The sequence below is a fragment of the Theropithecus gelada genome, chromosome 11 (assembly GCF_003255815.1).
Source record: "Theropithecus gelada isolate Dixy chromosome 11, Tgel_1.0, whole genome shotgun sequence".
In the NCBI taxonomy this organism is placed as follows: domain Eukaryota; kingdom Metazoa; phylum Chordata; class Mammalia; order Primates; family Cercopithecidae; genus Theropithecus; species Theropithecus gelada.
The window spans coordinates 8,751,006-8,773,491 of NC_037679.1; the positions used below are offsets into that span (position 1 = coordinate 8,751,006).

Genomic DNA, 22,486 nt, shown 5'->3' on the forward strand with positions numbered 1-22,486 from the left:
CGAGGCAGGCAGATCACTTGAGGTCAGGAGTTCAAGACCAGCCTGGCCAACATGGTGAAATCCTGTGTCTACTAAAAATACAAAAATTAGCTGGGTGTGGTGGTGGACACCTGTAATCCAAGCTACTTGGGAGGCTGAGGCAGGAGAATCACCTAAACTCAGGAGGCAGAGATTGCACTCCAGCCTGGGCAACAAGCACCACTCCGTCTCCAAAAAAAAAAAAAAAGAAAAGAAAAAGAAAAGCCACTAAAGGGGAGCAGAGCTCTGTGGCTGCAAGAGACTTATCATGGTGACCCTAGAGGGTGAGGAACATGCGACCGGTGTGGGTAGTCAAAGGACTTGTACATGTGGGGAGGTGGTGACCTGACCACTGCTAACCACATCGAATCCTCAGGCAGCCAAGGCACGTGTAGATTCACTGTGGGGACTGCTGAAGCCCTGGGGCTGAGGTTTGTCATTCATCTGGCAATCCACAATCAAGATGAGAAGAAGGAAAGGGCCAAGAAGGTGGGGCAGTGTCACCAGACGCAGCTACTGTGTGTCCATCCTTGCTCCCTTGAGGACGATGACCTGCCAGCTGGAAACAAGAGGAAAAAAATGCCATCGGGGTCTTAGACCCCGAGAGTGGGGACAGGTTGTTCATACCCTTTGTTTTACATCTTTCGTGAGTCCAGCTTTTGGGCCTACATGCGATTTATGCCAACATGAGAAAATGGAGTTATGCCAGTCAAGTGTAGCTGGCAATCCTTGGAGAGATTCCGAAGGGCACAAGGACAGATTTTCACCATTGTAGACTGGTGAATCCAAAGCAGGATTGATGAGTGGATTATGAAACAGATGGTTTTCAGCCTGGAGCCAAGGGAGTTGTGTGGCTGGGAGCTGGCACAGGTCCTCTCAGAGCATGCCTTTGCTGGTGCCAGGCACCACGTCTCAGAATAGCCACGTTCAGTGTGCAGTATTCAGTGCCACAAGAATGGCCACAGCCTGTGCCCTGGGCCTTTGCCTCCACAATGTCCCTAGCACCAGGACTTATGCCACCATTGATCTATCCTGTCACTGCTTATATGTTTTGGGTGAACTACTTCCCTGTTGACTTGGAGGCTCTGGATGCCCTGGTGAATGAATGCCTGATTCCCCGACCCCAATCATGGTCGGGTTCTCTGCTTTGCCTTCATACCCTCTCCTCACCTACCTTTTTACTCGAACGTCCAAGTGCATCCTGCCTGCTCCTGGCAGCTCTGTGTTCTGGCGCCTGCTTCTGTTGATGAACTGATGGAAGCTAAGCATATGCAAAGTCCATTGTGAGGAAGGAAGTAGTTTGATGAGCTGCACCTGGCGGGCAGTCTATGGTCCTGAGACTCTGCCCTCGGTCCTGTCCTGTTTCTCATTTTCTCTCACCTCTTGGATGAAGACAAGAAGCACGTGCTTATCCTATTTCAGACGACACAAATGAAAAGAGAGCACATTCCCCAGATGATCACCATTGAGATCCAAACAGCTCTCAAAACGACCCAGAAGGATGGCCTGAAACCAAGAAAATCAAGTGTTAAACTATACTTAAGTTGGGGTGCATTCTATACTTAAGTTGGAGCAAAAGTCCAGAAACATGTAGAGGAGACGTAAGCTCAGTGTGTGCTGCTGGCGGTGTGAGGTAGTCCATAGCAGGGCCATCCTTTTTGAAACACTTTCTAACAGTCTGAACTGCCTGGCGGTGGTTGAGCTGCCTTGAGGGTAGTGAGTGCTCTGCCCAAGCCCGGACTGCGTGCCTATCCCTGTTGGAAATGATTTTTTTTTTTTTTTTTTTTTTGAGACTAGGTCTCACTGTCGCCCAGGCTGGAGTGCAGTGGTGCGATCTCGGCTCACTGTAGCCTCGACCTCCTGGGCTCAAGTGATCCTTCCACCTCAGTCTCCAGAATAGCTGGGATTGCAGGTGCACATCACCACACCAAGCTAAATTTTTGTTGTTGTTGTTGTTGTTGTTGTAGAGATGGGGTTTTGCCGTGTTGCCCAGGCTGGTCTCAAACTCCTGAGCTCAAGAGATCCTCCTGCCTTGGCCTCCCAAAGTGCTTGGAGCCATTGTGCCTGGCAGGAATGATTTATAGGGGGTTCTATCTGGGAGGGAAAGGAAGAAAATGATTTCTTTTTGGTCGTCTTTGTGTGAGGCACTTTATCTACATTAACTCTAATTTAGCCTCAACATGTCCCTGAACAGACACACCCTATTTCATTGATTCTAAGACACATCTCACCCACCGAACCCCATGTGACATCTCTGAGATTACATCGCAGGCTCTCATTGATGCCATTTAATAATTGCTGTCAGCCAGGTGGCAGTCTTAACCTGGCTGTGGGAAAACCTCCATTGACCCCTTCTGGTGAGATCAAGAATATTCCCTAGACTCAGTTAAATGCAGCATCTCTTGTGGAGCAGAGACAGCTGGGGCTCAGGAAGGTGAGCCTGGCTGCCTGACATTTTTCCCTGTGCCACACAGGGCTCTAATTTGCTGGTTCCAAACACTGATTCCTGGACAAGCTGCAGCTGAATCACCTGTGGGACTTAAAAACAATCAGACTGTGGGGTCTCCCGTAGATACTGTGATGCTGTAGGTAGAGATGGGGCCTGGGTGTTTGTTCTGACTTTTCCACGGGATTCTAATCAACAGAGCCAGCTGTGAACCACTAGAACTGAAGACAGTTCAGTCTGTCTCAGGGCTAAAATTCAGGTTTTCCGGCACAGTGGTTTTGATCCTGAATGTGTTTGAGGGCCTGGGTCACAGAGCTCTTTACCCCAAGCCCTTGTGGGAGCCAGTGAAACAGGCCGCAGGCGTTAGGCCGTGTCCCAGGCCTCTTTGCTCCTCTCTGTGCTGGCTTCAAGGCTTCAGCTGCCGAGGCCCAGCCCAGCCCTGAAGGGAATTTCAGCAACCTGCAGCCCCCTCTTCTCACTTCATGGCTGAAGCTCTCAGGGCTTACTGACCTCTGCTTCCTCTTCTCAGGGAAGGGTGACCTGATCGGCTGTGAGCTGCCCCGGAGGGAGCAGGTGGTAAAGGCCAACGCCGATGTGAAGGGGCTGACGTACTGCGTCCTGCAGTGTCTGCAGCTGGCTGGCCTGCACGACAGCCTTGCGCTCTACCCCGAGTTTGCCCCGCGCTTCAGCCGTGGCCTCCGAGGGGAGCTCAGCTACAACCTGGGTGCTGGGGGAGGCTCTGCAGAGGTGAGTGTGCTGAGTACATGCTTGGAGGGGCTGGGGGTGCCGGGGAGCCTGGTGAGGTGGGCAGAGGCTGCGGATGGTGGAGAGCTGTGTGTAAAGTGTGGCCTGGTATGAAAGCCCCCACCTCGGGCAGGGGTCTACACCCTGTCTGCCCTTCCACACCCATGCTCCCAGCCCAGCATGCGCAGCCACCCCTCCCAGCTCTCCTTGGCCTGTCTGAGGCAGCCTTATCCCGTCCAGAGGAATCTTAGTAAAGGAAGATGAATGCACTGGTGCTGGCACAGGAAGAGGTGGCTCCTGGGGGTCAGGGGCTGAGCAGGGCAGGGACAGGCACCAGCCCTCCAGGTTGCTTCTGAAGAGAGCCTGGTGGCTCCCTCTGCTTTTTCATGGTGAAACAGGACTGTTCTGAGCGGCTTTTGAATTGTCCTGGATTGTCACTAATTCCAAACCAGTTTTTAGTGCTGCATTATCTTGGATAGTTTAATTAGGCTGAGGGACCTGGTAAAGGGGTGGTGGTTTCCGTATTTGGCTAGAATTTCGAGAGGTAGTTAACACCTTCAGGGCTTGGTGGCTTTAGATAGATTTTAGATTAGGATAGTATCATCTATAGGACCTTCAGTGAGAATAGACGTTGGCTATTCTAACAAAGATGGCTCATCCCTTCCAGGGAGATGAAGCCTTGGTAGAGGAGGTGAGTGGGACACAATAGTGACCATCCATGCCGATTATCTGTCCCCCACTATCCCTAGGTGGACACCAGCTCCCTGAGCGGCGACAATACCCTTATGTCCACGCTGGAGGAGAAGGAGACAGATGGGGAGCAGGGCCCCACAGTCTCCCCAGCCCCAGCTGATGAGCCCTCCAGCCCCCTGCTGTCCCCTGGTTGCACCTCCTCATCCTCGGCTGCCAAGCTGCTATCCCCACGTCGAACAGCACCCCGGCCTCGTCTAGGTGGCAGAGGGAGACCAGGCAGGGCAGGGGCTTTGAAGGCTGAGGCTGGCCCCTCTGCTCCCCCACGGGCCCTAGAGGGGCTACGGCTGCCCCCCATGCCATGGAATGTGCCCCCAGATCTGAGCCCCAGGTAAGCAGACCCTAGGCCCCCATGGCAGAGATGGTGGTGATGAGGCTGAGGCCCTGGGCAGGTGCACCCTACCCTAGGTGCCCATCTAACCATCTTAATTCCTGCTAGCCTATGTGGGCCAAGCCTGCCTCCTCCAGGAAGCCTCTGTGCTCCGCCTTTCTCCTGCTGTCCCACTCCACTGTGTGGTGTGTGGCACACGCTGCTCTGAACTCTCGCATCTCATGCTGCTCAAGCTTGGCCCCCCAGCTAAACCTCAAGCTCCTAGGGGAAGGGACCCCATGTTAGCTTTCTCCTGGGCTCCTGGTCAGTTCCACGCTCCTGTGGCCTGTGTGTGCGCACGCTGGGGCATCCCATCCCATACGACCCCACAGTGGCTGCCTGTCCATTGATTTGTTGTCGTGGTGCCTGGGTTCACAGGGTAGTAGATGGCATTGAAGACGGCTGTGGCTCGGACCAGCCCAAGTTCTCTTTCCGCATGGGCCAGTCTGGCCCGGAATGTAGCAGCAGCCCCTCCCCTGGACCAGGTACCAGGGCCCCGGGATGGTCTAGGTTGGTGGGCAGCCCCTTTGCCTTGTGAACCTCAAGCACTGCTGGCCTCTGTGCCACCAGTGTTAAAGTAACTGGCAGACTGCCTGGAGGCCATCTCACCCCACTACCCCTCTGTGCCGTGCGGGCAGGGGAGTTTGGTGGTGAAGACCAGCACTTTAATTTTGATGTAGCCAGGAACTGGGTTTATGTCCTTGCTCTGTCGGTTTTCTAGCAGTGTGAATTTGGCTTCTCTGGCCCCAGCTTCCTGTCTGTAAAAAAATGGGTTGATGTTTATATTATATAATGTAACTTAAAGCCTTAGCACAATGTCTGGCTAACTGCGGGGATAGAGGGCTGGGGAACCAGGGGTGAAAGTGGCTCCAGGCCAGGGAAGTGAACAAGGTAACGAGCTCCTAGAAATGTCCATTTGCCTGGAGGACAGAGCAAGTGACAGGCACAAAGAACAACTTTTTGAGGGGAAGGAGAGCACTAGGCAGTGTGGCTGAGGGCTGCTGGGCGGTGTTTTCCCTGCCCATGGAAGTTTGGGCAAAATTCAACACCTTGGGCAAGGCCAGAAGAGATGATCCTAGGAGTCAGGTCCTACCAGGTCAAAGTGGTCTAACTGCAGCAAGGCCTAGACCCTCCCACTGCCTGTCTCCTCTTACCAGCCCCAGCTGATAACCCCATCCTACTACCCACAGAGAGTGGCCTGCTCACTGTCCCCCATGGGCCCAGCGAGGCAAGGAACACAGACACACTGGACAAGCTTCGGCAGGCGGTAGGTGAGGGGGAAGGTGGAGGTGAGGGGGGTTCCAGGGGCAGGCACTCCATGGCTGACTCCATTCTGACCTCACCTCCTCCCTCCCCCGAAGGTGATGGAGCTGTCAGAACAGGTGCTGCAGATGCGGGAAGGACTACAGTCACTTCGCCAGGCTGTGCAGCTTGTCCTGGCACCCCATAGGGAGGGTCCATGCCCTCGGGCCTCAGGAGAGGGGCCATGCCCAGCCAGCGCCTCCGGGCTTCTGCAGCCTCTGTGTGTGGACACTGGGGCATCCTCCTACTGCCTGCAGCCCCCAGCTGGCTCTGTCTTGAGTGGGACTTGGCCCCACCCTCGTCCGGGGCCTCCTCCCCTCATGGCACCCTGGCCCTGGGGTCCCCCAGCATCTCAGAGCTCCCCCTGGCCTCGAGCCACAGCTTTCTGGACCTCCACCTCAGACTCAGAGCCCCCTGCCTCAGGAGACCTCTGCTCTGAGCCCAGCACCCCTGCCTCACCTCCTCCTTCTGAGGAAGGGGCTAGGACTGGGCCCCCAGAGCCTGTGAGCCAGGCTGAGGCTACCAGCACTGGAGAGCCCCCGCCAGTGTCAGGGGGCCTGGCCTTGCCCTGGGACCCCCACAGCCTGGAGATGGTGCTTATTGGCTGCCACGGCTCTGGCACAGTCCAGTGGACCCAGGAAGAAGGCACAGGGGTCTGAGTACCAGCCCTAGAACTCAGTGTTGCCAGGCGTGCTGCCATCTGCTGTTCAGCCCAACCTCAGAGTGAAGACAGGGTGGCGGCCACCCCATGGACTCCATGCGGCCCGCTGGCTCAGGGCAGGGAGCCTGGAAGCAAAGGAGGGCCTGGCTCCTGACTCTCAGAGAGGGTGGGCTGGAGCCCTGGGGCAGGCCCCTCCTCAGCCTGCTCCTCCGACCTCCCGGTCTCCCTCTGCAGGCTGGGGGCAGAGACCTGAGGACAAGGAAGGGCTTTGCCATCCCCTGCATGTGCCCCTGCCTCTACCTGTCCCAGATTTTTATATTAAAAAAAATAATAATAAAAGAAACTACTTTGGAACCTGTTGCTTTTTATTTACAAAAGAAAAACAATAAAGGAAGAGTCTGAGACTAATCTGCTGGAGACACGGGAGTGAAGGTGGCAATGTGGGGTAGGGTTGTTTTTAAAGAGAGGAAGAGCGGGAGGGGCTCTGGCTCTAGGGAAGCCCGAGGTTCTCAGCCTCTGCTGGCTTCACAACGGCCAGACCTATCCTCCCTCAAAGGCTCAAATTAACGGCCCGCAGCTGAGCCTCCCACTGCCCAATCTGGGCAGGTTTTTCCAGGAGCTTGAGTTCCCAGCTCAAGGGGGCTGGAGTGGCAGGCGAAACAGGCCAGAGAGGGCCCACGAGTCCTGCCACCACTCCTCACTGTGGTGTGATCTTGGCAGCCTCGGCCCGGATGAGGGCAATGAGGTCCTGGTTGATGAGGAAGACGAATCGCAGGCTGGCAATCTGGGTGGGAGACAGAGGTGGGGTCAGGCTTATGTACTGGCTCACCATGCCTAGGTCTCATCCTGGCCTTCCTGCCTCCTCCCCAGCTCACCTCCACCACAGAGTTGTTGCTGAGGCGCCATTTGGAGCCACACAGCACTGGCCGTCCATCGATGTAGATGGGCCGCCGACCCTCATTGGCAATGAAGAAATCACCGTTGTTCTTCAGCTTGATGACACCTGTGGAAGCAGAAAGGAAAAAGGGATGATGGGATTGGGAGGGATTGATGGGATGGGGAAAGGCCAGAGAGCACCAGGAACCTCCATGGACCAGCTCTGCTTCCTGCAGACACCAAGGAACCCCTGCCTCAGGTAGTTCACGAGGGTCCCCATGGACATCAAGCCCCAGGGCTAGAAAGGACAGCGAGAGGCTGGGAGGGACATCCTCACACTGCTTCCTGCTGGGGCAGCAGGTGGGGGATACCTTGTTTCCGGGAGATCTTCCAGGCTGGACCCTCCAGAGACAGGTCCACATCAATCTGGTTATCCTTGGTTGCTCTGCCCAGGGTGATCTGGGGAAATGGGGCAGGTGAGGGCTGGGACCTGAAGAATTGGGGGAGTAGGTCTATGCAGGCCAGAGAAAGATGAGAAACCAAGGACTACACAGAGAAAGGCACTGACAGAGGAAGCACGTGTAGGAAGGGTGGGGATGGGCCTGCCTCACCTCGCGTGAGCGCATCAGATACCGCACCATGCGGCCCCGCAGCACTGCCAGTGTCTGGTTGTCGAAGTCCGGAGAACTCATGCCTAGGGGAAGAGGGGGTTTGGAAGAGCCTACCCGAGGGCCAGAATGGAAGACAGGGAACCAGGGCAAGGTTGCCTTCTGGTGCCCGGGCCTCCTCACCTGTGATGCTGTCCACTAGCACCTGCCACTTATGCAGTTCCTGTTCCAGCTGCCGAATCTCTCGCTTCTGGCGCCGGTCAGCCACCATCAGCTCTGGGGTGAGGTGAGGTGGTAAGGAGGGACGCTCTGAGGCCACCAGCACCTTGTACTGCTCCTCTTGATACTGGCAGGAGCTTCCATCCCCTCACTGCCCCATCAGGCCACACTTACCATGTTCCAGGACCTCATCTCGCATGTCCCTGAGGGGCAAGAAGAGAAGGAAGATTTAGGTCCACTTTCAGCTCGCCTGCTACTTGGCTCATTAGGGCATTCCAGAGCCCCTTTAGCCAAGTGGCCTGGAAGGCGGTATTATTAGGCCTTGGCCCAGCCTCCTTCTCTGGGGTTGGGCTGGGGATAAGGGTAAAGCAGCGGAGCCTAAGAAGGCCCCAGTGGGAGGGGAGGGGGCTCAGCCAGAGGGGCCAAGCACCAACAGGAGCCCAAGGGCTGGGGTTGGGCAGCCTGGGGCGCTCTACCCGACAGGAGGGACTCGGCTCTCTCCACCCCTTCCTGTGTCTCCAACCACTCACTTGAGCTTACTGTCATCAATCAGGTCCTCCGCATCAGAGAAGTTCAGCACTTGGTCCCCTTTGGGCAGCGGCTGCACTGAACAAAGGACAGAGGAAGCGTGAGCACCAAGGGTCCTGCTGAACCCCGTGATGCTGAGCGGACCACTAAGCCAAGTACAGCTGCAGACTGCACCGGCTGGAGAGCCCAGCACCAGCAAGGGCACCCATACCAGATTAGGCTGGGCTCTAATTTGGCACAAAGCATCTTTAGGCTTAGCTGAGCGTAGAGGTGGTTCTAGAAAGGGAAAGAAATTAAAATTGACCTTTTGTATGGGCTTCTCGGTGTGCAAAGGGCTTTGATTACACAGCCTTGAACTAAGCAGGGGAGGCACTATCATTAGCTATTAGCTACATTTTACAGATGAGGAAACAGACACAGGAGCGGGGTTAAACTATGTGACCCTAGTTTGGGATGGAGCCAGGATTTAGATCCTGCTCTCTCGATTCGAAATCTCAACCTCTCCTTCCATCACATCATATGATCTCCAGCATTTCTTGCCACGCTGTGAGGGGCTGGGAGGCACCTGCCAGCCAAGTTCCACTGAGAAAGTATGTGCTGGTGGGTGCCGCCCCACCTTAAGCCAATGTCTCTTGATCTGGGGTCATGACCTGCTAATGGGTCATGAAGTTAGTTTCATTTTTTTCAAAAAATGAAATGGAATAGGATAGTGAGCATCAGAGCCCATCAGATATGCTCAGGATAAATACTATTTCATGAAAGTCTTTGGGTTTTTTTTCTGGCCAAAATGTGAAAGGAAGTGTGTGCCCACAGACCTAGCTACTCGGAGCATGAGGCAAGATCTCTTGAGCTGAGAATTCAAGTCCAGCTGAGCAACATGGCAAGACCCTGTCTCTTGAAAAAAAAAAAAAAAAAAAAAATTGGCCGGGCGCAGTGGCTCAAGCCTGTAATCCCAGCACTTTGGGAGGCCGAGACAGGCGGATCACAAGGTCAGGAAATCGAGACCATCCTGGCTAACACGGTGAAACCCCGTCTCTACTAAAAAATACAAAAAACTAGCTGGGCGACGTGGCGGGCACCTGTAGTCCCAGCTACTCGGGAGGCTGAGGCAGGAGAATGGCGTAAACCCAGGAGGTGGAGCTTGCAGTGAGCTGAGATCCGGCCACTGCATTCCAGCCTGGGCAGCAGAGCGAGACTCCGTCTCAAAAAAAAAAAAAAAAAAAAAAAATTAAAGGGATTAAGGCTCCCCAAATCTGAAAACCTCTGCCTTTAGGCCAGCCGTTCCCAGGACTGAAGGGTGTGCTCTGTAGCAGCTAGTGGCCATGCAACTGTCAACTGAATAAGTGAGGGGGGAGTGTGTGGGGGGCCACAGATGCTCCTCTTCCTCCCGCCGAGGTGAGACCATACGGGGGGAACTGAGGCAGTCACTCCATCAAGTCCCTCCCCACCAGAGTTGCCTCAAGTTCCACGAATCTCATGTTCAGCTGACTTGACAGCTAAGCAATGTGTCCTGCCTGTTCCTAGGGTCTCCTAGCTCTCAATGGCAAAGGATAAATCAAATCCCCATATACAAAACTCTTGAAGGAAGGAATAAAACTTTCACGATAAGCCTTTTAGTTAACAAATAAATTCGCACAAAATAACTTTCTTTTCTTTTTTTTTTGAGATGGAGTCTCACTCTGTCATCGAAGCTGGAGTGCAGTGGCGTGATCTTGGCTCACTGCAACCTCTGCCTCCCGGGTTCAGCAATTCTCCTGCCTCAGCTTCCGGAGTAGCTGGAATTACAGGTGTGCGCCACCAGGCCTGGCTAATTTTTGTATTTTTAGTAGAGGTGGGGTTGCACCATGTTGGTCAGGCTGGTCTGGATCTCCTGACCTCGTGATCCACTCACCTCGGCCTCCCAAAGTGCTGGGATTACAGGCATGAGTCACCGCGCCCGGCAAAACTTTCAAAATAGTGACAAAGGAACTAGCTTTAGCAGTAAAAAGAAAAGTTATCCAGTCAGTATCTGTTCTCTCTGTGGGCATTCTGTGATATCTGAGTCTGAGGAAGAGGCAGAATTTTGGAAGCTGCAGGAATAAAGAGGGCTGCCCCCTGGGCCACTAAAATCAGAGGTCCTTAGGAATGGAAGATACGGCCTCCCTCTGATGAGATTTCCTAAAATGCTCCTGCAGGAATACTTTTTCCTAAGCAGAAGCTGCAGGACCCTGGTAGTAAGGTGATGGGTACCAAAGAAGTTTCATGTTTGAACTGTGTGAAAAACTATGTAGAGGGCAACGGGCAGTACTTTTAGAAAGTGAGAATGTGCTTGTACTATGAAAATCAGAACCTGAATTACAGACCTCATTGGGGAGTTCCTCCAGTTTAATCACACTGTTTTCTTACCCCCTGTCACTGGGAGAGGGAGTGCTGTGCTGCTGGGGCAAGAGGAAGCAGGGAGCAGTGTGGCCCTTGGGGAAAGGGAGACAGATGGACTGGGTGTGAAGTCCCAGTGGGGATATATGAATGGCCTGAGGGCAGCTTGACAGCACTGACAGCCTAGTGGGAAGAGAAGAGGAAGAAGGAAGGCAGAATGAAGAACGGAGAGAGGCAAAGAGCAGAAAAGCTCAGAAAAAGTGGTTATTACCTCTAGGGTGGAAAACAAAGTGAAGGGTGGGCAGCGAAGAGGACTTTCTCATTTTGCTCATGTTTGAATGTTATCCATAACAATTAATGTGTTATTTATGTGAGGATAAAGTGTGTCATGAAAAAACAAAAGACAAGAAGTGGTAGATAACTCTGCTATTTGGACCTTTTGCCCAAGATTCCAGGCAATGTTGGCTACTCTTATGATGCAGCTGAAGACCATCCCAGCCACTTTCTCTGGAAAAGAGTAGGTTTTGTTGCAATGTGAGGTGAACAAGACACTGGGGGTCACTGAGGAATCTGTTACAGGGCACTTGAAGGCAGCTGTGTCGAGTACTTCAGACACACACACACACACACATGCACGTGCACACACCCCCATTCTGCCAGCTCCTGGGGCGTTACCTGTCTGGTCCTCCAGCAGGTAATACTGCTTCATGAGCTGCCAGTGGGCCTGCAGGGCCTTCGCGGTACGGGCCAGGTAGAAGGCATCGGGGTGTCTATGCAGCAGGTCCTGGAAGGTCTCTAATGTGGGCTGGCTGGTCTGGAGGGCAAGAAACATTCTCTAGCCATCTGGGCTTTTTCACACATGCCTCTGCCTTACCATCTCTACCTCCCATCTCAGCACCCCCCAGGAGCTGGAAGAAGCAAACTAGTCACCCAGGGAGTCAGGCTTGGCTCTTCCTAAGGCCCCTGTCACAAAGGCCCCTGCCGATGTGCATGCGTGTGCATATGCACACATCCAGACGGTGGGGAGCTCTCCACATCAGTGGTTTTCTAGGTGGTCCAGCTCTCCCTGCGCCCTGATCCTCCACTTTCCCAGCCCTCAGCCTTACCGATCCCACTTTGCTCAACAGCTGCTCCTCAGCCTTGCTAAACAGGGCCTTGCTCTGGATGGCTGCAATAGCCTCTGGGTGCAGCTGCCTCATGGCCTGACAGGCCAACCTGGACACAGAAGATACAGAGGGGAGGGCTGAAGGAAAGGTGTCTAGCAATCTGTGGTTCCTACTATTTCCCCCAAAGCTACAGGCTTTTGCGATCCAGAACCTAGAGGCCAGGCCCTCATTAGAAAGGGCCTAAGGCTTAGCAGATAACCTGTGGCTTCACAGGTTTGTCAAGTGAATGAATAGCCAACTCACAAAACGGAGGCCCCTATGTCCCCTTCACACCCAGTCCTTCCTGACGCTGAGCCTCCGACCAGCTGCTGCTCCCTCCAAGTTCTTCCTCCTTACTTGGCCAAAGTTGTCACCCCCTAGCCACTGCCTACCACCACCTCTTTCCAAGCTGAGCCCAGTCCATTTCCTATCAGAACTGCGGCTACAACTTAAGTGGTGCCAGGGTCTGTGGAGATGATGGGTGTTAAGCATCCAACCAAGCCCTGAAGACATTAAGTGACTGAGGAGGAGGAAATGTGTGCTGCATGTGTACATGAGTTTATTTGGAAGCCTGTGGCTACTGGAGCTAGAAGGGGGCTTGGTGTTCTTCTATTAGGACGATGAAACTGTAGGAGGTCAATGTGGGAAGGTTGGAAGTGACCTGCCCAAAGCCACAACACACACAGTGCACTCCGGGCACTCATTTTAGTCTTCTCCCCCATGCTATTCCCTCTGCCTTCAGACTCCCTTGCCTGGAGGCAGGAAGAAACTTCTCTTTGAAACCGCTCAGGCCTCAGTATCACCCCCAAGGAGCCTCCAGGAGTCCTGACTCCCAGACCCCTCCTGGGGCCCTGGTACAATTCCCTCTGCTCCAGGACCCAAATTCTGGTGTCCCCAGTACCTCCCCACTGCTGGAACCAGCTCCCACTCACTTGGAGATGACAGGATCATAGAGCAGGGCGTACCAGCGCTCCTGGACTTCCCGAAGGGTGAAGCGGCAGCTGAACTTCACGCCCAGGTGGACGGAGGTCAGGTCGTTGGTCTGCAAGGCCCCAGAGGGATTTGCTCCAGCCTTGGAGCTGGGAAGAACCCTTCTTTGCCACCCACAGGGCCCTGCTGGGCTAATTTTGGGGTGCGAACTGGAGGCTGGGGGGAAGGGAGACACTAAGCCTATGGTAGGGGCACTACCTGCAACACAGCATTTATGAGCAGGAGGTCATCTGCAGGCTTCCAGCGGCCCAGATCCTTGGTCACCTGAAGTGGCTGTTTACTCTTCTTCACACGCTTGGTGAGTCCAGGGGCTGGGGCTGGGCTGGGTGGCACAGGAGTGCTGGGGGCTTTGGATACCTGGGCAGAGAACAGGAATAAACCGAGCTCAAAACCAGCATCCAGTCAGCTGGCGCTTCATGACTAGAGTTTCACATACTCCGTGGCAGCGGCAGCGGCAGCCCCAGCCCCAGCCTCAGCACCAACTCCAGCCCACAAAAGGAAGTACAGGAAAGGAGCTCAGCTTTCAAATACCCACCCCCTCCCACCAAGTTACTTCTATATAGTCCTTGACCATATGGGGTCTTCTCTTTGCTGGCGGTACCCCCGACCCCAGAGTGAAAGGTGGGTGGGGAGGATACCGGGAAATCACTCTTGCTGGTGCAGTGTCTAGGGCCAGAGCAATGCCACCTGGGGGTTATTTTTACACTCTGCAGTGCTGGGAACAGGCTGTCTGCTCCCAGAATAGATGCATGCTCCATGCCTCCCACACGGAATGTGATACAGGATGCAATAGCAGGGTTGGGGGTGGGGGCTGCAACAAAAAATGGGGAGTAGAGAGAGGTGGGTTCCCAGGAGAGAGGCATCTGAGATGAGGGCTAGGGCAGCTTGGTCCTCTCACCAGCCTGCTCTGCAGGGCTCCTGGCAGCTGGCAAAGGTTCTGGGGAAACATGAAATCTGGCACTACCTCCCATCCCCTAAGTCTCCCAATTCCTCACCTTCTTCTTCTCACTGGAGGAGGGTTCACTCCCTGAACAGCGCCCTGGTTCCACCCCACTGGCCCCCTTCGCCCGGGTAGAAGACTTTGCCAGGCTGCTCTCCACCAGCTCATCATCAAACTTCTTCCTCTTGATGAACCTGTAAAGGGCCTGCCCAGTGAACACTCCTTACCCCACCCTGGTACCCATTCACACACACCCAGCCCATAAAAGAGAGCAGGTGCCCAGTAAGGTGCTAACTGCTCCAGCCTGCTTTCACTTTACGCCACAGTCCAGCTCAGCGGCCATGGAACTGCTACACTCCAGCCCTCTGAGATGACAGGGGATCACACCACAAAGACTTCACGTCAGAGACCTAAGATCTCCCTCCCCTGCCCTCAGTCCCACAGGGAAGGGTTTAGCAGGGACAGGAAAAGCATAAGGCTCTGCCAATATAAGGCCCCAGGGGGGCTCACGCAGCCATTCCCAACAGAGGTGGAGGCATGTGGCACTTAACGCCATAGACCTTCTACCCTTCCCCAGTTCCTGGCCCTCCGAACCTTTACTACCTGGAAGAGCTTCTCCGTTTAGGGATGGTGCCCAAGGCCTGGGAGGAGGCTCGCTTCTGCCCTGCCAGTGACTCCTCATCCTCTGAGCGGCTGGCAGTGCCTGATGCCATCAGGGATGAATCTAGCAGCCCCTGAGAATCTACAAAGAGAGAAATGGTGGATTCGGGCCTCCTCAGATCCTAGAGCCTCTGCAAATGGGACCCCTCCCCAGCCCCCTTGCCCTGCCAGCCCTCTTGGCCCCTCCCCTGCCTCCTTGACACTTGAGGTTTTAAGGTAGAGTTCCTTGGCCATCCAGATCCCATCTGGGCTCAGACCTGGCCCAGACCTTCCACGCTGGGCAGTTCCCCCGGTGCCACGTGTCATGTCGTGCAGCACATGGTGCTCAGGTCAGACTGGTGATGCCGACACGCTGGGCTCTGGGCATAACTGCTCCCTCTGCCATCAAAATGCAGCCATGCTAAAGAGCAGCAGCTCAACAGCAAGTCAGTCAATTGTGGCTCTGCCGACAGGTACATGGGTGGTGCTGGCCCAGGGGGAGGTGGCAAGGCCTAGCCAGGACCGAAAGACACACGTGCCAGGCACAGGGTGGAATCAGCAGACCTTGGCGCCCGAGCATTTGGGGAGCTGTCCCGACCTCATACTACCTTTGTCCATCCTCTTACAGTCCCAAAGCCACTGGTTCCAAACCACAGGGCTAGGAGGAAGGATCCCACAGGCTCATCCAAGGATTCTGACCAGGTGAGCTTAAAGGCTGAGAGGAGATTCTGCAAAGGAGAAATGAGGCTCCCTGAGGCTCAGATTTCCAACTGGCCAGCCTCACTTCCTTATACTGGCTCAAGTCCCCCAGGGTCCCTTAAGCTAGGGAAGATACAAGGAGAGGAAAGAGGCATAAGGCCCCACTCTGCCAATAATAATCTTAGACATTAATCTTGTGAAGGTCACTGGCACCTTTCAGAGTATGATAACAGCTATGGACTCCAGAAAAGTGTGCAAACACATATTATTTTAGAGGGTTCATGGACCCTCTAATTCTACTGATATCTCCTAGGTTAAGCGCCTTGCCTATAAACTAGCAAGAGACAGGGGATTCCTCGTCCACTTTTTCTTTACTTCAGCTGTCCACTCAGCTCAGCAGCACCAGCCTTCCCCTCCCAGGCCAAAGCAGGAAAAAAAGAAAGGGAGACAAAACTCCAAACAGTCCATCTCGTTGGGTTTTTTTTTTCACTTGGGGTTTTTACTGAAGATTTAAAAGTGGTATTTGCATGAGATACCATCTCGTTAAAACCAAAAATCACTGTTTGGGAAGTGCGTGATCATCAACCTCTCTGCGCCCAACAACCCCTGGAGAACCCAGGTACTGGACTTTCTCGGGGCGTTCCTCTCGTGAGTTCCCACTTCTTCTAACCAGGGTGGCTCTTAGCTCAGTGTTCTAGCTCTGCCCCCAGGTGAGCCATAGGCTACGACTGAGAATCTTGACATCTAAGGAGAGGGCGAAGGGGCCCGAGCTTGCCGGCAAACTGAGGTAGGGTCTGTGCCCGCTTCCCTGGCCCTCCGCCCCTCATTCTCCCACGAGTGCACACCCAAGGTGGGGGATTGGTCCATGTCTGTCTCAAGAACTCGGGGTAAGAGCACTGATAAAGTCACCTCTGCAACTCAAAGCAGAGCACCAAGCAGCCTTGGTTTTGAGACCCACAGGCTGGTGGCTGGAGAGGTGGGGGTAAACTCGCAAGCCCAGTCTCACCCCGCGAGCTCCATGACTTTGCGCATGCGTAACACCTGAAGCCAGATTCTAACCCGGTCCGGCCCACGCATGCGCAGCTTTTCGGGGCGCCACCGGGGCGTGGCCCCAAACTTTGGGGGGGTCGTCCCCGTCGGCACTCTGGAAAACTCCATTTCACCCCCAACTCCTCTAAGAACCCTCAGAGGCGAACCGCGAGGTCTCACCATTCCTAGACTGCCAGATCCAACAATTTCTCCGCGGCGACGGTAGCAGCCGCAGGGCCAAAGCCGGCTTCCGTGAGGTACGTCTACTTCCGGTTTACGAACCAGGGGCTGGCAACCTCTTCCGGTTCGTCCTGGCAACGTGTATGAAGGGGGCGTGACCAGGGGCGTGGCCATTTAACCGAAGGTTTAAATATTTTACTAATAGCGGAAACTAAAGGCTTTCCTAGTTGGGACAGCGTATAGGGAAACGTTAGGGATTATAGGCACCGAGGAGGTAGCCTGGCTTGAGGGGCCAGTTAAAGGGAAAGGCGAGACTTAGGGCGAGACCCAGCGGGGCTAATTGAGGCGACGCGGGAAGAGCGGGACCGCGGACTGGATTTCGACTTCCAAATTCACGCGAGGTATAGGAGTCTGAGGGTTGCACAGGACGTTATGCATTGTTTGACTCCTCCAGCGCCTTTAGAGAAACTTCTATCAGGCTCGCCTGCTAGCACTAGTCGGGGAGATAATGTAACCAGGGAGATGTGGCGGACAGAAAGTGCAGGGAGTCTCTGAGGAGCGGATGGAGGATCGTGGGTCGCTTTACTAAGCAGAAAAAGACTCTGCGAGAAGGAGTGGTGTCCGCTTGGTCCCGTCAGCCGGACCCACCTGGACGGCTGGGGCCACTTGTGGTCGCCGGGAGGTAAGAGAGAAAACCAATGGAAGCACCTTCAGAGGAGAGTGCCTTGGAAGGAATCTTGGGATGGGAGAACGAGCCTGTCGGAAAAATTGGGAATTTGGGGCTGTCAGAGATGCCCTGGAAAACTAGAAAGACTGTTCTCTAAAAGAGGAGTTCTTTTTGTTTTATGCTCCCTTTGCGAGGTACTCAAGTGTAGCAGTTATAAAGAGACATACTTCAGCTCGGAATAAGAAAGATTCAGTTCCAAAACTGCCCATCAGAGGTGTCAAGCACACATCACATGGACATTGCCAGAGAATTCAAGTGTCGCAAATGAGAGACTGGCCCTTTTGGCCCTGACAGTATACGATGGTCCTCTGCTTCAAGAGTACCCACCTCATTTACTGTTCTGTGGACTTGCTTAATGAGTACGTGCTTATTTTAACTCTCATGAAAGATTATGAGTTTTATTTTTTAACAGGCACTTGATTAAATATGTTATGTAAACTTGTGAAAATATCAGAAAACCAATGAATTTTTTTTTTTTTTTTTTGAGACAGAATGTCGCTTCATAGCCCAGGCTGGAGTGCAGTGGCACAATCTCAGCTCGCTGCAAGCTCTGCCTCCCGGGTCTCGGTTCAAGCAGTTCTCCTGCCTCAGCCTCCCAAGTAGCTAGGATTACAGGCATGCGCTACCATGCTTAGCTAATTTTTGTTTTTTTTTTTGTAGAGACAGGTTTTTACCATGTTGGCCAGCCTGGTCTTGAACTCCTGACCTCGTGATCAGCCTGCCTCGGCCTCCCAAAGTGCTGGTATTACAGGCGTGAGCCACAGCACCCGGCCTGAAATAATTTTTATAAAAAGTGATTACATCGAACATTAATAATATTAATATTATTAAATATAAAGGCCAGGCGCAGTGGCTCAAGCCTGTAATCCCAGCACTTTGGGAGGCTGAGATGGGCAGATCACGAGGTCAGGAGATCGAGACCATCCTGGCTAACACGGTGAAACCCCGTCTCTACTAAAAAATACAAAAAACTAGCTGGGCGAGGTGGCGGGCGCCGATAGTCCCAGCTACTCGGGAGGCTGAGGTAGGAGAATGGCGTGAACCCGGGAGGCGGAGCTTGCAGTGAGCTGAGATCTGGCCACTGCACTCCAGCCTGGGCAACAGAGCAAGACTCCGTCTCAAAAAAAAAAAAAATTATTAAATATATATGAAATGATAACTATTAAAAACATACAGAGGAAAAGACAGTTGAAGGAAATGCACCAGAATGTTCACATATGTCCAAGTGTTAGTAGTAGTAATTTTTTAAAAAATTATTTTCCGGTCGGGCGCAGTGGCTCACGCCTGTAATCCCAGCACTTTGGGAGGCCGAGGCGGGAGGATCACGAGGTCAGGAGATCGAGACCACCCTGGCTAACACGGTGAAACCCCGTCTCTACTAAAAATACAAAAAATTAGCTGGGTGTGCTGGCGGGCGCCAGTAGTCCCAGCTACTCGGGAGGCTGTGGCAGGAGAATGGTGTGAACCCAGGAGGTGGAGCTTGCAGTGAGCCGAGATTGCGCCTCTGCACTCCAGTCTGGGTGACAGAGCGAGACTCCGTCCCCCCTCCCAAAAAAAAAAACAAAAACAAAACAAAAAATTATTTTCCAACTTTTTTATACATGGTTTTTAAATTTTATTTTTTTGAGACAGAGCCTTCCTCTGTCGCCCAGGCTGGAGTGCAGTGGCACGATCTCGGCTCGCTGCAACTTACACCTCCCGGGTTCAAGCGATTCTCCTGCCTCAGCCTCACGAGTAGCTGGATTGCAGGCATGTGCCACCATGCCTGGATACTTTTTGTGTTTTTAGAGACGGGGTTTCACTATGTTGGCCAGGGTGGTCTCAAACTCCTGACCTCAAATGTTCCACCCACCTCAGCCTCCAAAAGTGCTGGGATTACAGGCGTGAGCCACTGCGCCCGGCCATATTTTACAATGAAAAAAAAAATAGGTTCTACACAACTTCTTTTTATTGGTTGATTAATTTTGAGGCAGAGTCTCGCTCTGTCACTCAGGCTGGAGTACAGTGGTACAGTCTTGGCTCACTGCAACCTCTACCTCCTGGGTTCAATTGATTCTCCTGCCTCAGCCTTACAAGTAGCTGGGATTACAGGTGCCCACCGTCACGCCTGGCTAATTTTTGTATTTTTAGTAGAGACGGGATTTCGCCATGTTGGCCAGGCTCATCTTGAACTCCTGGCCTCAAATGATCCACCCGCCTCAGCCTCCCAAAGTGCTGGATTACAGGCGTGAGGCACTGCACTGAGCCACAACTTCTTGAGTGAGAAAGGAGAAAGGAAAACTCTTGGCTTCCAGCTGCCTGAGGTAATTCCTTCCCCCAAGGTGTCACGAGGGAAAGGTGGTGGTCACCATCATCTCCTTTTTGGTGCCTGGAAACTCAAACTTCCCCTCTGGTCCTCAATCCTCCCTACTACTGGAGAAAAAGAAACCTGGGCACTCTTGTGGTGTGGATGCAGCGATTTCTAAAGGGCAGCTTTCTGCTCAAGATTGTGAGTTTTCTGTTTACACAGTGTGGTAGACTATACTAGCTATAGTTAGTTATATATAGTATAGTATCTATACTAGATGAAAAGTCTCAGGATGGTCTTCTATGAAGAGGTGATGACTGAGCTGAGATTTGATAGTCGATAGGTGACCAGTCATGCAATGAGGTGGGGTACACTGACCCCATCAGAGGGGATAGCTGTGGTTCCAAAACTGGAAGGAGTTTGGTGAGTCTGAGGAACAGGAAGGAGCCTGGTGTGGCTGGAGCAGGGCGATCAATAAAGAGAGGGAAAGAGTTGAGAACAGAGAAGTCATCGGAGGGCAGCCCATGCCAGCCCATGTAGTTCTCAGTATGGATTTTGGTCTTTATTCTTAGTTCATTGCAAAGCTCTTAAAGGATCACAAGCAAGGGCATCCTATGATACGATTTAAGTTTGAAAATGATCCCTCTGGCTGTTTGTGAAGAATAGATTGCAGGGGGCAAAAGAGGGAGCAGAGAGATCAGGTAAAAGGGTATTGCAGTGATCTAGGTGAGAGGTAAACCCAGGTGGTAAACCCAGGTGGGCATGTGGGGGTGGTGAAGATGGACAGGAACTGTGACTGTGTTACATTTTGGAAATAAAACTCCAAGGAGTTGCTGCTGGATTGGATATGGGATATGAGGGAAAAGGAAGAATCAAGGATGGAACTGAGATTTTTGACCTAAGAACCTGGGTGGATGGTAGAACCCCCTGCTTCAGAATATATCCAGAATGTGACCCTATCTTAGCAGTTTTCCATGGTCTGCTGGTCCAACTCCCCATTATCCATTATCTGTTACCTGGAATACAGCAAGAGTTCCCTAACTGGTCTCCCAGCTTTCATCCTTACTGCCCTTCTTTAGTTTATTCACAGCAGCTGGGGTATTCCTATTACACTGGCAATCTACTCACATCCTGCTTCTGTTCAAAGTCCTCCATCTTCCTCAGGATAAAAGCTCATGGCCCAGCCCCTGTTGCTTCTCTGACTTCACCTCCTGCTCTTCTCACTTGCTCTTTCAAAAATTTCAGTCCTTATCCCCTGTGCACTGTACCTCTTCTTGTCTTTCTCCTTAGCCCTTCTCCTTAGCCCTTATTATCTTCTAATGTATGATGTAGTTTACTTATTTTTTTCTGTTTACTGTAAGTTTTCCAGTAGTGGAATGTAAGCTTTAGGAAGGCAGGGTTTTTGTCTCTTTTGTTCACTGCTATAGCAGGTGCTTAATAAATATTTATTCAGTAAGTATCTTACGTAAATTGACTGCAGAGGAGAAGTCTGTGGGAGGAGCAGGTTTGTACAGGGGCAGAAACAAAAAGTTCTGTTTTAGACATGTTAAGTTTGAGGTGCCTGTAAGGCATCTTGGTGGTGCTGTAGAGAGGTGGGCACATTAGTTGGGTCAAGGAAGAGGCCTGGACTGGAGATATCCACTGGAGAATCATCATCAGGAAGATCTAGATGTGGATGCGTAGGGAGAGAGTGTGCATAAGAGAATGAGGAGGGCTCAAGACCATTTCTTGGGGCATGCCAACATTTAGGGCAAGGCAGAGGAAGAGGGGCAAAAAAATTAACCAAAAGAAGAATGTGGATAAAGAGAAAAGCTAGCAATGGCACCCATCATCCAGCTTCCAGTTAACTCTCCCTGGCTCTAGAACAGTGGTCCCCAAGCATTTTAGCACAGGGACTGGTTTTGTGGAAGACAGTTTTTCCACAGATGGGGGGTTGGGGAACATGGTTTCAGGATGAAACTATTCCATCTCAGATCATCAAGCATTAGATTCTCATAAGGAGCGTGTGACCTAGATCACTCGCGTGTGTAGTTCACAACAGGGTTCTCCCTCCTATGAGAATCTAATGCCACCGCTGATCTGACAGGCAGCGGAGCACAGAGCTCAGGTGGTAATGCTCACTTGTCTGCTGCTCACCTCTTGCTGTGCAGCCCAGTTCCTAACAGGCCACAGACTAGTACATGTTGGGGACCCCTGCTCTAGAGTAGTCTTTCATAGGCACTCTTTCCCCGGGGTTGATGTGGTTTACAATGGAGGCCACATTCAGGTTCCTTCTGGATCTTTGCTCAGGGCCCCAGGCTCCATCTTCTGGGGGATTAGAACACAGTGGTTAAGAACATAGGCTCTGGCCGGGCGCGGTGGCTCACGCCTGTAATCCCAGCACTTTGGGAGGCCGAGACAGGCGGATCACGAGGTCAGGAGATCGAGACCATCCTGGCTAACACGGTGAAACCCCATCTCTACTAAAAAAATACAAAAAATTAGCCGGTCGTGGTGGTGGGTGCCTGTAGTCCCAGCTACTTGGGAGGCTGAGGCGGGAGAATGGCATGAACCTGGGAGGCAGAGCTTGCAGTGAGCCGAGATCACGCCACTGCACTCCACCCTGGGCAACAAAGCAAGACTCCGTCTCAAAAAAAAAAAAAAAAAAAAAGAACATAGGCTCTGGCCAGGCCTGGGAGCTCACGCCTGTAATCCCAGCACTGTGGGAGGCCGAGGCGGGCAGATCACTTGACCTCAGGAGTTCGAGACCAGGCTGGGCAACATGGCAAAACTCCTTCTCTACTAAAAATACAAAAATTAGCCGGGTATGGTGACACACATCTGTGGTTCCAGCTATTTGGGAGGCTGAGGTAGGAGGACCGCTTGAGCCTGTAGAGGTCAAGGCTACAGTGAGCCATGATCGCACCACTGCACTCCAGCCTGGGGGACAAAGTGAGACCCTGTCTCAAAAAAAAAAAAAAAAAAAAAAAAAAA

The 22,486-nt window shown here is 52.8% G+C and overlaps 2 protein-coding genes across 6 annotated transcripts in view; one reads left to right on the forward strand and one right to left on the reverse strand.

The window, feature by feature from the left end:
- The window catches only part of KCNH3 (potassium voltage-gated channel subfamily H member 3), a 19,435-nt gene extending 12,786 nt beyond the window's left edge, over window positions 1-6,649 (forward strand). For both annotated transcript variants that reach the window (XM_025402247.1, XM_025402248.1), the window contains exons 11-15: window positions 2,994-3,211; window positions 3,958-4,289; window positions 4,707-4,813; window positions 5,519-5,595; window positions 5,690-6,649. In XM_025402247.1, the coding sequence (XP_025258032.1) occupies window positions 2,994-3,211; window positions 3,958-4,289; window positions 4,707-4,813; window positions 5,519-5,595; window positions 5,690-6,289 (1,334 nt within the window). In that variant the 3' untranslated portion in view covers window positions 6,290-6,649. The remainder of the gene's footprint in view (window positions 1-2,993; window positions 3,212-3,957; window positions 4,290-4,706; window positions 4,814-5,518; window positions 5,596-5,689) is intronic.
- On the reverse strand, window positions 6,636-16,597 carry MCRS1 (microspherule protein 1). 4 transcript variants are annotated; one of them, XM_025402251.1, is made up of 15 exons: window positions 16,500-16,597; window positions 15,200-15,319; window positions 14,556-14,694; window positions 14,008-14,146; window positions 13,211-13,369; window positions 12,955-13,064; window positions 11,984-12,092; window positions 11,553-11,691; window positions 8,525-8,600; window positions 8,169-8,197; window positions 7,959-8,051; window positions 7,779-7,861; window positions 7,539-7,626; window positions 7,167-7,294; window positions 6,636-7,075 (listed from the first exon to the last, which is right to left on the reverse strand). In XM_025402251.1, the coding sequence occupies exons 2-15, from the start codon at window positions 15,207-15,209 to the stop codon at window positions 6,989-6,991; spliced, it is 1,389 nt and encodes a 462-aa protein (XP_025258036.1). In that variant the 5' UTR covers window positions 15,210-15,319; window positions 16,500-16,597; the 3' UTR covers window positions 6,636-6,988. The 4 variants fall into 4 exon arrangements, with proteins under 4 accessions (XP_025258036.1, XP_025258035.1, XP_025258034.1 ...); XM_025402250.1 differs by having other exon boundaries at window positions 14,870-15,319; XM_025402249.1 differs by having other exon boundaries at window positions 6,636-7,294; window positions 16,500-16,595.
- Between the last annotated feature and the right edge of the window lie 5,889 nt (window positions 16,598-22,486).

Excerpts from the sequence above, each read along its gene's own strand:
- MCRS1 (XM_025402249.1), bottom strand. Across the intron at positions 12,093-12,954 it reads TATGATCCTGTCATCTCCAA|GTTGGCCTGTCAGGCCATGA; the intron begins GTGAGTGGGAGC and ends TTCTGTGTCCAG. Across the intron at positions 7,295-7,538 it reads GAAGATCTCCCGGAAACAAG|GTGTCATCAAGCTGAAGAAC; the intron begins GTATCCCCCACC and ends CTGCTTCCACAG.